At 36.3% G+C, this 16335-nt stretch overlaps 1 protein-coding gene across 1 annotated transcript; it reads right to left on the bottom strand.

Moving 5' to 3' along the window:
* Positions 1-6745: 6745 nt before the first annotated feature.
* NAA11 (N-alpha-acetyltransferase 11, NatA catalytic subunit) lies at positions 6746-16142 on the bottom strand. The gene is made up of 2 exons (XM_032239822.1): positions 15257-16142; positions 6746-7714 (listed from the first exon to the last, which is right to left on the bottom strand). Exon 1 carries the CDS (start codon positions 15956-15958, stop codon positions 15269-15271), a length of 690 nt encoding a protein of 229 aa, XP_032095713.1. The 5' UTR covers positions 15959-16142; the 3' UTR covers positions 6746-7714; positions 15257-15268.
* Positions 16143-16335: the final 193 nt, after the last annotated feature.

Genomic DNA, 16335 nt, shown 5'->3' with positions numbered 1-16335 from the left:
TCAGGATTTCGTTGGTAATCATGTTTTCTTATTTTAAATGAATTGTTTTCTATATTTGGAAAGAACGCATCTTAAGAGATTTGACGTGTTCTTTATTTACTTGTGCCTCTCATTTGTACCTTTGTCCAAGGATATGTCAGGAAGATATTTGTTTTTTAGAACTGAAAACAGTATGAAAAGAGAAATCCTTTTCTACTGGCATAAAACAGCACTGGAGTGTTTTCTTCCTAATATTTATTGTTTGATTGAAAAGAATTCTTATTCTATCATTATTGATATAAAATGGGATTCATTATAATTTTTATTGGCTCAATTATTCCTCATCTGTGAACCATTCATTTTCATTCATTTGTGCTTTTACTTGAGCACCTGCTATTGCCTGGGCACATTCAGAGGCAAATCATTAGAGAATGCAGAAAAAAACTGGAAAAACAAAATTTAGTCTACGATCACTTAATCATATTTCTGCCAAAAATAATATTCAAACATAAAAACATGTATTGAAATGATTAGACTTATTAAAATGTTTACTCAACAGCTAAAAAGGAGGTAGCTGAATATTTTGGTATCATTTATATTTTATGGTTATCAGTTTACTTATGTGAATTTGCTTATTTAACGCTCATAACAACTCTACAATTCTTTAAAGCAACCTTATAATTATTCCTAGTTTGTGGATGTGGAAATTGAGACTTTAGAATTGCTGAAGATATAGGAGAAGACACAAAAAAGTACTGGAAGAAAGATGCAGAAAAGGAAGTTTCAGGGGTTCAAATACAACAGTGCTCACTTAACACCTTAATTCCTGCACTTGCTTATAGACAGGAAATTTCTTTTCTTTTGAAAACTATGGCTCAAGATGGCAGGACACCCCATGGAATCCCAGTTTAGATCTTGAAACAGGTAGAATAAGAATGGTATTGGTTAGATAGTTGTAACCTACCAATTAGAGGTTCATTTGAATTAAATATGTATATTCTTTATAAGGGCAAGACAGTTATTAAAAATTGACAAAAATTGCTTGTTAGCAGCTACAGTGTAGGTTTGACTGACTGACAGATATAACTGTGGGAAGAAGTAACAGAAAGAGAAAAGGAAATGAAGAAGTGATATGGGAGTGTGGTTTATCTTGAAGGAATTATAGTTTTGGCCAGGGTGTCTAATGTAAGCTAGAAAAGAATAATACTGGGCACCAGGGATGAGTGAAGAATTCATTTATGTCTTTGGCTTAGCCCAGCGCTATTTGACTTAAGACAGTGTATATGGTGTCCTGGAAAAGGTTTATAATTTATGAAGCTTTGAATTCTCAGGGATAAGCCATGAATTACAGGGTGATTCCAAAAGCTTTACATTCTAAGATAAGCCACTGTTATGCTTTTTCCTCATTAAAGAAGGGAACTTTCTGTTTTTTAGCAAAACTGACCCAAATGTCTTTTTTAATAAGCATTGGACTGGCATGCAGAAATTTAAACTATAAATACAATCTTTTTTCTTTATTCAGTGTACCCAATTATTATGAAAACAACTTTACATTATGAAAATAAAATTCAAATCAGTAATAAAACTTTTTTCTTGAACAAAGAAAACAGGATCCAATACAACTTTCGTAGTCTTTTTTTTTCACCTTGCCTTTATAAAAATAGCATCTTTGACTTTGTAACTAACAATTTTCTCCTTCATACAGTGTAACTCCTAAACCAGTTTTCTAACTCCGAATTCAGATTTCTATCATCTGCTGACAAATGACAATTTCAGGTTATTTCATGGTGCTCCTATTAGCCTTCCAAGAATTTAGTTTTGATAGGGTTGCTATCTTTATAAATCGAGCTATATGCAATTATATACTTCAATATTTCCAAAGCAGGTACCTTAGGTTGTAACTCCAGGTATTACCTAGAGTGAATGAGTTTAACCTTTGTGATACTACCACCTATTAAAAATGCAGTTGAGTTGATGACGCTAATTAGGCACAAAAGCTATGATATTTCAACTTAGATGCCTACTGGATATAGGCTTAATCTACCCCACTCCCAACAATTATAAGCAAGATAATAAAATTAAAGAACATGTATTCAATGTTGAAAAATATATATTAAATTATTGCCTTTCGAGGGTTATGCAGGCATGAGAAATTCTAAGGAACTCAAATTCTGCATTCTCATTTCCACATGTACACCTTTCTAAAATCATCTGCCTAAGAGCACTTCTATGGGGCTTCCTCTTTCTCACCTTTCTTTCACAGTAATCTGCCACTTTACAAAAGAGATGTACCTCTCACCCACTGGGAATCTTACTGGGAGACACCGTCCCGGGATGCAAAAATGTCTTGGTTGCCAAAGGATCAATTTAAAATATTTGTTTCTTAAAAGCCTCCTGAGTACATGGTTTTTCAAAATTCTGTTTAACACTTATTATTTAACAGTCAAAGTTTTAACTTGTGTACCAGCTTTCAGGAATAAAAGTCAGACTAAGGGACTTAACCCTCTTGTTAGAGTTCTGGTAATGGAAAACCAGCCAGATACTTGGCCTAATGTACTATCATGGTTTTATTTACTTATTTAAGAGTTGGAGTCTTGCTTAGGTTGCCCAGGCTGGTCTCAAACTCTTGGCCTCAAACATCCTCTCACATCAGCCTCCTGATTAGCTGGGATTACAGGGATGCAGCACCAGGCCCAGCCAGTTTCCTAAAGTTTTTGAATATGCAAAAACTTTGGTCACTGTATGTGTTTGTGTGAATCTCCTTTACTCAAAACCATGTAAATGGGAGATTAAGTACAGTTTGGTTTACATGAAAAATATATTATGTATGACTGCTTAGGTCATAGAGAGTAAAAGGAGTCATCTTTTCTTTTCAAATGAATATACAGAAAGTTGACTTGCTATATTTACAGAAATTCACCTTCCTCATATTTTATTCCTTAAAATACCCACATACATGCAGATATTTGTCCTTGCTGACACAGTGATTATTTGATGATAAATTCTCTGAAACACTGGTTCTTTCCTGGACCATTAAAGAGGAAACAAGCAAACAAAAAAAAAATGATCACTGTTACTCTACACCAGTTTAAATTGAGGGGTAAAAACGTCTAAAAGTAAAAATGTTCGCAATAACATTTTTATTTCTTTTTATAAACTACAATGCAGTTTTTTTAACACTACTTTATTACATAATAACTCTGAAGGCACGGAAGTTATTTTTATCTCAATTTTGTAAAAAAGACAACTGATGCCAGAGGATATCCAAGTTGTAATAAGCCAAACTAGGACCAAAATTTAAGCTGTTGGACTCTGGACTCTGTGATTTCTCACTCTATTGAATCACCTCTTGTGAAAATCATTCAACTAGCTAAGGACTGTGTTCTCTAGGTAAACATCTATAAAATGCAGGTGAGGTGATGACACTATTCTAGGTATCAAATATATCTTAATTTTGGTTAGGAAAGCAATATATGCATGATCTGAAATGAAAAGAATTTTTTACCCCTGGAACTTCACAAACTGTAATTCCCATGCCCTAATAAGGAAGCATGGTGTTTAAATAACCCTTCAAGTTCACCTCAAGGAAATGATCTGTGTGTTTCTAGATTTCAAAGAAGCATTCATGTCTAGGAAAAAATATTAATATAAAAAAAGACCTTGATAAGTCACTTAGTCTGTTTCATTGGATTTTGGCTAGACACTGTGTTCTTAAAAGTTCTAACTCAAGATGGCCATATGGTGATGGGATATGATGAGTTAATGACATGCGTGGAAGGACATGTGGTTCCAGACATGCTAGGTGTCTGGTTCCTAACAAGACACTGCAGTATTTGAGATTTCTGTTCTGGAAACAAATTGGGAAAATTTCATAGTGTGATTTGTGAATGTTCTCATCCTTCATGCTTATGCTGTATACCACCATTGCCAAGTTGTAGCTATTGTTTGCTTGAACAGAAAGGAGGAGAAGGAAAGTAGTGACCAAAAAAACCCTAAAAATAACATACATGATATCACATTTATCTAAAATACATGTGGAACAATGTGTGTCAAATGTTCATTTATGTAATTTTTAAATATTTTTAATTTATAAATTATTTTCTAGAAGTTTTAAGTTTACAGAAAGTGAGCTGAGTTCCCATATACTACCTCACCCTTTCCCATGTTTTATAATAAACAAAAATTTGTTATGTCTGCTCTGAATTTTTTGCTTCTTTTGATGAATTAATTGAAATCTGCAGAGTATTACCATAGTAAAGAGCTCCCTTCATATTATCTTTATGAAGAATTCAACGCCTTGTACAAATCAATGATTTTCAGATGACAGTGTGCAAAACAATCACCTGGAGGCTTGTTAAAAATACAGGACTGATTTTGTAAGTCTGAGCCAGAGACAAAGAAACTGCATTTTTAACGTAGCACCCAGGTGATTCTGATGCAATACGCGTATGAACTACTCTTTGAGAAACAATGGACTAGAAATTCTTATCCCTAGATGGAAAATCTCGATAAGACCACCTGAACCCATACATAGTTCTGCTGCTCCTTAAAATTAAACAGAAAAAAGACTCAGTAGTCTTTTTCAAATCCTGTTAAATGTGGTCCGCATGGAAAACAATTTCAGTGTCTGAGCTAATTTATCAGCCAATGAAAACACAATAAATTGAGTGAGAGTTACAAATGAAATTTTTAAAATTCTTATATACCATTCACTTGCCTAGAAGCCAGTGAGGTAAAATTGTTATATCAAACATCCTAAAAGATACAATGTTGATTATCAATACATTTTATAAACTATATATATACTTTTTTGTTGTGCACATTTTTAACTCTACTTTTATTGAAATGATTAGGCCATCAACCTTATGTGGTACAATCTCAAAGACAAACAGGAATTATGTAAATGTATATACATAAATGCATTTAAGAATGGGAATCTGAATTATTTAGGGTCTAATACATTATACTGTAAAATATTCTAATGGCTAGTCACAGGTGTTTTGGACCCCAGTCCAAGGGTTGGAGATAAACTTTAAGACCCTTATTAGTCAAAGTGTGGTTCCCGACCAGCAACATGAGCAATGTAGGAACTAGTTAGAAACGCAGATACTCAGGCCTCACCAGATATAGTGGGAAAAAATTCTGCATTTTTAACATAATACCCAAATGATTTAGCTGCACATAAAAAATAAAACTTTCTTTCCAGTGTTTCAGTCCTGATCCTTTCCAAATTGTCCTGGCTCTGGACTAATTTCCAGTACTATTCCCCATTTCTCCCTATATCCACACACCCCATTATTTTTATTTCAGATGGTCATCTATCTTGCTCTTACCTCCAAAGGGAAAACCACACAGACTCTAGAAGTTCACAGGCCTCGTTCACAAGTTTTCCTCTTTTAACCAAAGGAAACTTAGCGTCCTTATGAATATCTTTAAACAATCTGCTAGCAGACCTGAGCACATCCAGTAGTTTATTTAAAGCTGCAATTGAATAAAAGGAGTGTAGGTTATTATAGCTAATACAAGGGTATTCACATCATTAACTGGCCTCCCTCCTTGCTTCAAAGCCTAGCTTTGGTCTCTCTAGGACTATGCTTAAGTAAAAAGCAATGAGTCTATTCAGAATAATAAAAAAATTAATTTTCCTGTGTAAAAAGAACAATGCTATTACAGAAAAAAAAATGTACCACAGACTCCCACAATTTGTGTTTCAAAAAGCCACTGCTGCTACTATATCACCACTACTATCCTGGAACCATTATGAACATGTTAATCTATGCCTAAAACAATATTAGTATTACTGTTTATTTTATTTTTATTATCTAAACAGGATAGCCTAAACCAGTTAGGCTCCTATAATTCTGCTTTCTCCTGGTATGACACTGGGAAAGAAGATATGATAATAACAAAGAAATGCAGCCAATTGTTTTAGTAAATAACACTGCAGAAGTCATATGTAATTTCTCATTTTCCAATTGCTTCAACTCCTATTATCAAGTTACTAGAGACAGCAAGTGAATGTGCCTGGTGCTGGAGAAAAATCATTCAGGTAAGCTGAGGCTATTCCTTCTGTTTCTCCATCTGTTAAGCTGTTAACACCAAGACATATTGACAAAAGCTCAAGGAAAACATGGAATATTTCATCAGTAAGATTATGCTGCCCTGGAGACAGATGTTAGAAAGCTGTAATATTTAAAAATAAAGAGATAAACACATGGTTGAAAGGAAAGAATAAAATAATTTAGCATTGAGAGAGAAAATTAAAAAGCAAAAGATGGAAAGATAGATTGTATCATACTGTATTGGCACAAGAAATGCCAAATCCTTTTATGTAGGGAAAAACTTTTTCTGCCTCAGGCAATCATTTACCATTAGGTAGACATTCTTAGAGTGCACTGGGGTAGATCTGTAAGAAGTGCTTAGCAGGGCTGATTATGATTACACAGTAAAGACTTATCTCTTGTCATCAGATAGTTAAAGTTCAGGCTTTGACTTAAATCCATATGCACTAGTTTTTATAAAAATTTAAACATGAAAAATGTTATGTACTTTGGTAATTCACATTCAGTGAACATGAAAACATTAAGTAATGATAACTCTGGATTTATCTGGTGACTTTCACTGCAGAGGTCAAAGTACTTTGTCTTCACTTATTTTTACTACAGAAAAATTAAAAAATTATAATTGTAGGTTACATAAATATTTACAATTGACATACAGCAGCGACATATTAAGGAAACACATTTTTAAAACAGCAGATTCTCCATTTTGGCTAAAATTTTTAACACATTTATAAATAAAATGCAAAGAATAGCAATAGGAAAGTAGAAGGAACTTTGGCTTTGAATTCAAACAGAACTGGGTTCAAATCATGGATATATAATTCACTTCTCTGAGCTTCAATTTCTTCATCTGTAAAATGGGGATAATAATACCTACTTTACAGGGTTACTGAAAGGATTAAACATATTACTAATGAAGACCCTGGCATTGTGTGTGAACACTGCAGGTACTCAATAAATAGCAGGTGACATCATCACAGAAAACTAGCACAAACAAGCACATTAGAGATTCCAATTTAATTACCATTTGTCCTTTTCTTAAAATCTCCAAGTTCTGATTGTACAGCAGAAGCCCCTAACTTAACACCTTTTCCCACTGGGAAGGTGATGCCCTTTTCCTCAAAAAAAAAAAGGGGGGGGCGGGGAGGGGGTGGCAGAATAGTACAAAGGAGGAGTTCCCAGAGAAAGGAAAAGGAAACATAATACTTCTTCCAGGAAAGAGGAGTCAGAGGCATGAGGTCTGACTCCATGGTCCTGACTATCTCCTCAAGGATGAAAACCCAGGTAAATAATGGCAAAAACTGAAAGCTGGAAAGTTTTAAGTTTGCCCTGCTTCCTGTTCAACATTCTAAAAGGAGAAAACCTCCTTGCAGGATAACCACATCCAACACAGGACAACTACAAACAGAATAAAATGGCAGCGTGGTATGAGTAGGCCAAGAAAGGTTCTATAATGGCAGGTCTCAAACTTCCTCGGCTCTTGTGCAGCAGCTCTTGTGTCCAGATATTCCTTCATGATCCCAGCAGGGTATGTGAAAGGTGGTTGTTTAGAGTTGAGAGTGAGAAGCCATTCTGGTCACTGTGAGATGATCCCCACAGTAGATGCTGCAGAGCAGACAGACTACGCCAGAGTTCACAGGGTAGCTGTGGTTGAGACATGAGGACCTGCAATGCTGATGAAAAGTGAGAAGAAAACAAATGAGCAAGGGAAAGCTTTAAGCTCTGACAGCTCTGAAAGAATACTGGTTTAGTTAATGATAGAAACAGCAGATAAAGAAATCCAGAAACTAGTTTGGACTAGAGATATCTCCATGGAAATCAGTGAGAATTCAGATGACTGTACAAAGACCACACACAGATCTGGGGCTCTCTCCCCTCCCTGCCATAAAAACACATGAACCTTTCCTGACATCTAAAAGACATTTCTGCCAGGAGAAAGGGGTAGAAAGAACACCAAAAAACTTGGATTTACCCCTAAAGAACCTATTTTAAAACTATAGAAACTTGAGATAATTTTACTTGTCATCTTTAAATTCTATCCCATCCTACTCCACTCAGAAGAAAATTTATTCCTATTCTAAAGAAATAAAAGGCCTTTTCAACTCTTGATAAGTTAGATGCAATGTGTCCAACTCTGTAAGTTATATTTTCTTTCTGTGAGACCTGGACAGGAAACCAAAATATCCATTATGCTTCTTTATTCACACATTAAAGTGCCCTAATTACATCAGGTAAAAGGAAGTAGTATCATACAAACATTATTTTCCTCTCCTTTAAAAAAATATTACTACATGGGCAATTTGAGAGGTCCATTCATTCATCCATTCAATAAATATTTACCGAGTACCTTCATATCTATCATATGCACACAAAAGTAAATAAGATTGAGGTTGGCTATTATGCACAGAGCAGTTAAAAAGCATTTTTGTATAAAATCATTGTTATAGAAAAGTCTGTTGCCAAAATAACAAGTGAAGCAAGTTGCAAGAAGTAATATTATGTAAAATCTTATTTTTAAAAGTATATTTGCTATAACAAAAGAGATATAAGATGTGGAGGAATAGGCTAGAAAGACTACCTTCACTGCCTTTTTCATTTTTAATATAGGCATGCAAAAGAAGTTATATAAAAACTACCATTATATAGCTGTTTTAGTTATCTCAGTAAATACTGCTTGAAATTTTTAAGAAATTAAACTGAAAAAGTCAAGCAACATTATAATAAAGGTTCTAGGTTAGTCTGTTGGTTAAGAGCATAGGTATTTTTCATAAATACTCCTTTTAAAATGTGAGTATTACAGCCCTTTTTTTTGATACAGGGTCTTGCTCTCTCACCCAGCCTGGAGCACACTGGTGCAATTATGGCTCGCAGGAGCCTCAAACTCCTGGGCACAAGTGATCCTCCAGCCTCAGCCTCCTCAGTAGCTAGGACTATAAGCACACACCAGCATACACCACCACTTTAGCTACTTTTTTTTTTTTTTTTTTTTTTTTAGTTTTGGTAGAGACCAGATCTTGCTATGTTTCCCAGGCTCATCTTGAACTCCTGGCCTCATGCAATGCTCCCACCTTGGCCTCATGCAATGCTCCCACCTTGGCCTCTCAAAGTGCTGGGATTACAGGAATGAGCCATTGTGCCCAGTCCAAGCCCTTAATTTCTTAGCTTATTAAGCTCAAATTTTTACACTATCAGATTTTCCATAAAGGCGGACTATGGAAGCCTGAAAACAAAAAATGCTAATTGTCAATATGGTGTTATAAACATGAAAAAGTATTATGGCTTTACTTTTTAAAAAATCCTATAATTTTCTGAAGATATTTATGTATAGAAATGGCATTGTAGAATCTTTTCATACAGGCTTTTACACTGGCTTTCTGAATCACTGCCCATTCAAAGAAATTTAAATATTCTATCTAACCTCTTGTACCACAAAGCTCCTTAGATTTTACATGCAAAAGCATAGAGAGAGTACAAAATTTAGGAAAAACCTCTGCTTTTATCAGTTACTTCTGACAAAGTTGGTATTTCAGTCACCCTGCATGTACATCATACACTGATTGAAAGGTGACATTGTTAGAGATTATAAATAATTCAATAAATGGCATCTATCTGATTAGTATTTCAAAACAATATTTTATCTCTTCCCAACCCCCTCTTTATCTTCATAGAGTGCAGTTGCATTTGAAATCTATGGTTTCTGGCATATCTGGGGTAAGGTTATACTAGGAATTTACCAGACCTGTCAGTCTGTAAGTTTCTTCCATATTTCATTATATCATTCCAGTTATAATTAGTTGTCTGGTAAAATTAAGAACAGTCTATTTCAGTGAATGCTTATGTGAACATTTAACAACTTTTTGTTAGAATGACAGCTTAGCAACACAAAGAATAAACCAGAAAGGAAGGGTCCCTAAAGTAACCTTACTTAACTCAATGCTGCCAGCTCAATTGAAAATGCTAAGATTTTGCATTTTTTCATTTTTGTTATTAATCATCAAGCACATATTTCTTGTCAGGAGATGAGCAGCAGTTTGATGACATTCCTGCCTCAACCAGCATGTTTTGAACTGACCTGTCTTCATTGCTATGGCTTCCTAGAAACTTTGCCATTGAGGAGCGATGATTCAGCTGAATGCTTTGACATTCAGCTTGCCAGTTAAAGCTATTTTAATCATTAAGATGCATTTCCCTTCCAAGATTTCAAACTGTTGCTGCTCATACACAACATTATATAATTTGATTACTGTAGAGAAGAAGAGAACCTGAAGGGTTACTATTACTATCGATTATATTAAGAGCTAAAATTTATGGAATATTTTACAGTGTGTGAGGAGTTGTACTTAGTAATTTACATAGATTGACTCATTTAATCCTCTCAATCATGGGGTCTGACCACCTGAGTCTGCATTCCTGTCTTCCATTTACTATCGGTATAACATGCAGCCATCTCTGTGATATGATTTCCTCAACCACAAAATGGAGTAACAGTACCTAGCTCACAGGATTATTAAGAGGATTAAATGAAACACATCATTAACAGTGCTTAGAATAACACCTGCAACACAGTGCATTTTCATAGTGTTGGAGTAATTTTTATTACCATTTTTTAGATGAAATCGACCAGTTCTTCACCAACTGTCCTTCTCGGAATCACTTCTAACTATGTCTCTGTTCCCAAATCCAAAAGTACAGATAACGGAAAATGGAAAATAATTTTTCAGGACATTTTTTCTGTACACATTTGAACTCCAGCTCCACAGGAGGGAGCACAATTGTGGAAGTATAATACTTTCACAGTATGAGCCTTTTAAATGTTTTTCCTGTTCTTTCTTTCTTCACTGTAGCCTTTCCCTATTCAGGGAGCTAGACCTATGTGCTGATGAATCCCTATTAAATGGGTTGGAAGTGAAGATTTAGTTTGGGGGACTTCAGAGGAGAGAGGTCATTTCTTCCAGGTTTTAATGAGTGGCATAATGGCAGCAAGATAGCAGAATCCCATAGTTTTCCATGCCCAAGTTTGTGAAAGACCGTAAGAAATATATGTCAGGTGTTTATGTAGACAACCTCAGCAGCCTAACAGAGTTTCCTGGGTGATGTCATAGACTAAGAGCAGCTGTATGATCCCATGGAAGCTAAACTTCTCATAGTCCAGAGCACCACTAGGATGTTTCCTATTGTGGCAGAAACTATGCTGTGTTGTTACTGAAGTCCTTCCTTTCTTTTCTGAGCACAAAGCTAAACTGAATATCCTAGCCTCCCCTATAGTTAGTTGGGTAAGTGAGACTGATTTTTAAAACCTTTATGAACCACTATATACATTCTCTTCTCTCATCTGCTAGTTAACATATATGAACAAGTTGAAGGACATATGAGTCTAGAAAATGACAAGAGTCATTTAATTAGGAGTTATTAACCTGGGATATATTTAATAAAATGCAGGAGCATGAGCTTGGATTTGCAACAAAAACAATTCTGTATTTTCATCAATCTCTAACTGAAATCTGGCAATTCTTTCCATTTTAAATGTAGGAATTAACGTGCAGTAGTATTACTGATACTTGGAACTTTGTAACCAGTAAAAATCATAGGTATTTTCATATCACATTATAGATACTTAATATCTTGAATATCATTTATACTCAAATTTACTTTGAAATAACAGTAATTAGGCTCCCTGCTATTCAATATGCTAACGAAAAGCACATATATTATTAAAACAAAAATATTTTTAAAATATTCAATAACTGTGTATCAATGAAATTGTTTTTCTTTGTAACCTAGTATAACTTTTACCTATTTTAAAAACATTTTTCTGCTTCACCAGATTGTCAACAGGAGCTATAGAAAATTAAGAAACGATAGACTGGATAAGGAAAATGTGGCACATATACACCATGGAATATTATGCAGCCATCAACAACGATGAGTTTGGGTCCTTTGTAGGGACATGGATGAATCTGGAAGCCATCATTCTCAGCAAACTGACAGAAGAGCAGAAGATCAAACACTGTATGTTCTCACTCATGGGTGGGTATTGAACAATGAGAACACATGGACACAGGGAGAGGAGCACTACACACTGGGGTCAGTTGGGAGGAAATAGGGGAGGGATGGTGGGAGGTGGGGAGCTGGGGAGAGATAGCAAGGGGAGAGATGCCAGATGTAGGTGATGGGAGGAAGGCAGCAAATCACACTGCCACGTGTGTACCTATGCAATAATCTTGCATGCTCTTCACATGTACCCCAAAACCTAAAATGCAATAAAGTAAATAAATGGGGGAAAAAAAAAAAAAAAAGAATCGCTGTTCCAGATGGATCCTTAAATGACCCCATGGAGTAGGGTCACCTTTTCCCCTCCACTCCACATCACCACCACACTGATGACCCACATTGTATATGATGTAAGAAATAAGATTTCACTGGGTTAAGTTACTGAAATTTCGAAGTCAATTTTTAGAGCAGTTAGCCTGTGCAGACTAATGCTAATATACCCTTGCTACCAAAATGGCAAGAGGCCTCTGGGTGGAAGAGACCCAGAAGTGCATCCTGAGGATCAAGGATTGTATGGGGCCATTGAAAATGTCTCCGCAGATAAGAACTCAGAAAGAGGGTGAAGCTCAGTCCACAAAACATTTCCTTCAACTCAGAAACAAAGTTCAAATACAGTACCATAGAGAAAGAGTTCAATTATTTTTTAATTTGTATGCTGAAATTTATAACTGTGACACAACAATGAATTTCCTTATTTCTCTCTTCTTTTACAACAGTGGCAGTTATTTTTGTTTCTCATAGCAGATGTTAAGTGCTTTTGAATTCATCAAAGTTTTGTAGGTATGTTTTTAAAACACATCTAAGGTTTTAAAACAACCTCTGATTAGCTGTGTTCTCAGCTAGAGTTTAACACTGAAGAGAAGCAACTAACCACAAAGATGAGATCAATACTGTGTAAGTCCTTCTACGGACAATATGAAAGTTGAAATTTTTTTAAAAAGGCCTGTTGATTCAAACAGTCTTGATAGAGCCCTCCAGAATTTTCAAGATGTAAATTTTTGAGGTGTAAATTTGACAACAATTTTCTCAAGGCATCAAGTTTTGTTTAATTCCATCTTTGCTTTTAGACTGTTCTGCCACCTTTATTTTAACCTTAGACTAAATGAATCAGTCATTCTGAAACTTTCAGGTTATTAAAACCTCCTCTGAGGACAGATTCTAACCACCAAAGACTTACTGTATCCAAATTTTTGTAACATATTGAACTGTAACTGAATGAAAATAAAATGGGGTTAGTGTGCTATTGTTTGAGTTTTGGGATTAAAATGCAAAAACAATACAGTCCATTTATGCTTGAATGCTCTATAATATAAACATCAGTCTGTCCTGATCACTGCTGTATACTCAGCTCAAGCCAAATGCCTGACAAAGAAATATTTTTATGAATAAGTAGACTAATCAAATAGTATTTATTAAAATTATATATAGAATATGCTATTTATGACTAGGCTTTGCCATAAGAAAGTTGCTGCCTTTCACACATGTAAGGGGAAGGTGACTAGATTAAGAAGTTAAAGCTTCTAAACTGCTGGCAGCTCACTGACCCTTGAAGTTCCTAAGGTGATACAAATTTCTTTGATGGAAGAAATACTGTGGCCTTATGTTATTACAATTAAGTTGCTTCTAACATATCAATCTTTTAAAGCTTAGTTTCAGGCTGGGCACAGTGGCTCATGCCTGTAATCCCAGCACTTTGGAAGGCTAAGGTAGGCAGATCACCTGAGGTCAGGAGTTCAAGACCAGCCTCACCAACATGGTGAAACCCCATCTCTACTAAAAGTACAAAATTAACCAGGCATGGTGACGCATGCCTATAATCCCAGCTACTCGGATGCTGAAGCAGAAGAATCACTTAAACCCAGGAGGCGGAGGTTGCAGTGAGCCAAGGCCCCACCATTGCACTCCAGCCCAAGCAAAAAGAGAAAAACTGTCTAAAAAAAAAAAAAAAAAAAAACAGTTAGTTTTAGTAGTTTCTTAGTATTCACATAAGTATGTACTAAGAAGTACAAGAATTGTTTTGGCTCTTTAACTCTTCATGTTAATTTTCACATTTGAAAAAGTAAATGGCGTAAGGAACCCCTAAGTACCCATTTCCCAACCCAACAATTACATATTGCCATTCTTATTTCATTTTACCTCTTCCAATCTTTTTCTTCTTTCTTTGCCAGATTATTTTAAAGAAAATCCTAGGTATCCTATTATTTCAGCTATAATTATTTCTGTATGTATCTCTAACAGACTTTCTAACATAATAAACAGTACCATTTAGCTCCTCTAATAAAATTGTTAATAATTCCTTAATAGAATGCAGTCCCTGTTCAGATTTTGCCTGATTATCTCAAAAATGTCTTACACATAGTTTGTTTGAATCAGTATCCAAACAATGTCCATAACAGTTAAGTTTAGTTAATATAAATGTAAAGTTTAATAGAAAATGTTTTTTTTTTTTTTTTTTTTTTTAATGCCATTTATTTTTTAAAAAAGCCAGGTCATTTGCTCTGTAAAAACCTCCCATTCTGGATTTGGCTGTTTGCATCACGGTATGGTTTAAGTCCCTCTATTTTCTGTAAAATGATAGTTAGATCTCATAATTTTCTTTTGGAAAGAATATTTCATAGGTGGTAGTGTGCACTTCATGTTGTATAAGGAGAAACATATTTGTCTCCATGTTTAGTGATGTTAAGACTGACTACACTGACTTCAAGTGTATCAGTCTGATCCATCATTACAAGGTGCTCCAACTTTTACCTAACGCTATTAGCCATTGAGACTCTTGGCTGGATCCATTATTTCATCAATAATTACAAAATGATGATTTTATATTTCTATCATTATTATTAACTGGAATTCCATAAGGAAAAACTGCCTTTCATCAACTACGTGGTTACCCTGAAATACAACTCATGCCCAGAAAACAGCATAAATGCTTGTTTCTTCTTTGAAATTAATCTATTTCCAGCATGAGTTGGTATCCTACTAACTACCAATAGCAAGCAATGAGTCTCGCTGAACTCACTCTACACTTCTCCCTAAGATCACCAGGTGGTTTTTACCATAAAACCTAGCAGGGCTAGAATGGAATAAGATAGGACGGAATTTGGCAGGCCAAGGCAAGAGGCAGGGATTTAGGAGAAGGAGGTACTGGGTCAGGGAAGACAAAATACCTTAAGCATGCTCTAGGAGGTAGAATCTGAGTTTTCTGAGCTGTCCTGGACTTCGGCGCTCTCCACAGACTCGTTAGGTTCTTTGCAGTCACTGCCACTATCTTCGGTAGCTGGGTTCTTTTGCTGACAGGCCTCTTCAGAACCAGAAAGTGTGCAGCCCTGGGTCTCCTGGTTCTCCCTGGAGCCCAGGATCACGTACTCGCCCTTCTTCAGCTCCACTTGTCGTCTCAGCTCATCTTCCATCTGTGAGAGATCCCGCTTCATAGCATAAGCATCTTCCCCATCTGCATAGTATTTAGGTTCCACCTCACTAACCTGAAAGTTGAGGGTGTTAGAATAGAGGTGCAAGGCTGCCCGGTTACTCTTCCTGACATGCAAAGACACGTATTTGGCGTTAAAGTTCTCTATCATGGCCCTGGAGGCCTGGTCCATCAGCTTCTGGGCCAGGCCGAGGCGCCGGTGTGAGCGCTTCACGGCCAGTGAGGTGATATGGCCATGCGGGACATCATCTGGGTCCTCCTCCATTTTGGCCAGGACGTAGCCCACAATCTTCCCGTCCTCATCCTCAGCGATGTAAGAAAGCTGGGGCCAGGAAAGGCCATGATATAAATAGTATTTCATCTGGTAGTTCTCAGGAAGGCAAAGGAGGTTGCAGTGCTGCATGTTCATCAGGTCGCCGGGCCGAGCGTTGCGGATGTTCATAATGGCGGCGGGTAAGGAGCCAGTTGGACTGCAGTGAACTCAGCAGAAGCTGTCGCTGACCTCGAGGGACACTGTTTGGCTCAGGGGCAGAATCCAGGGGACCGATGACACCTGGCTGGATCGTGTGGAGGCCAGATGGCTGGAAGGCGGAATGAGTAGGAAATGGAAAAGACGGCGCTAAACTGCAGCTTCTGGAAGTGCGTCACTGATCCCAGCCAATGAGGTTTCACTTCATTGTGTGTTGTGCGTGCGCAGGGGATTAGGGGGTGGGGAGAGAGTTCATTGTGATCTCCTTGGTTTTAAGTAAAGTGATCCATTGCAGTTATTATGTTTATTTGTTTCAGTTTTAAAGTTTTGATTTGGGTACATCTGAATAA

This window comes from Sapajus apella, unplaced genomic scaffold (genome assembly GCF_009761245.1).
Source record: "Sapajus apella isolate SASKATOON/1434 unplaced genomic scaffold, GSC_monkey_1.0 scaffold45, whole genome shotgun sequence".
Classification (NCBI taxonomy): Eukaryota; Metazoa; Chordata; class Mammalia; order Primates; family Cebidae; genus Sapajus; species Sapajus apella.
The sequence above is the reverse complement of the archived record's forward strand: the minus strand, read 5'-3'. Positions and strand labels throughout refer to the sequence as shown.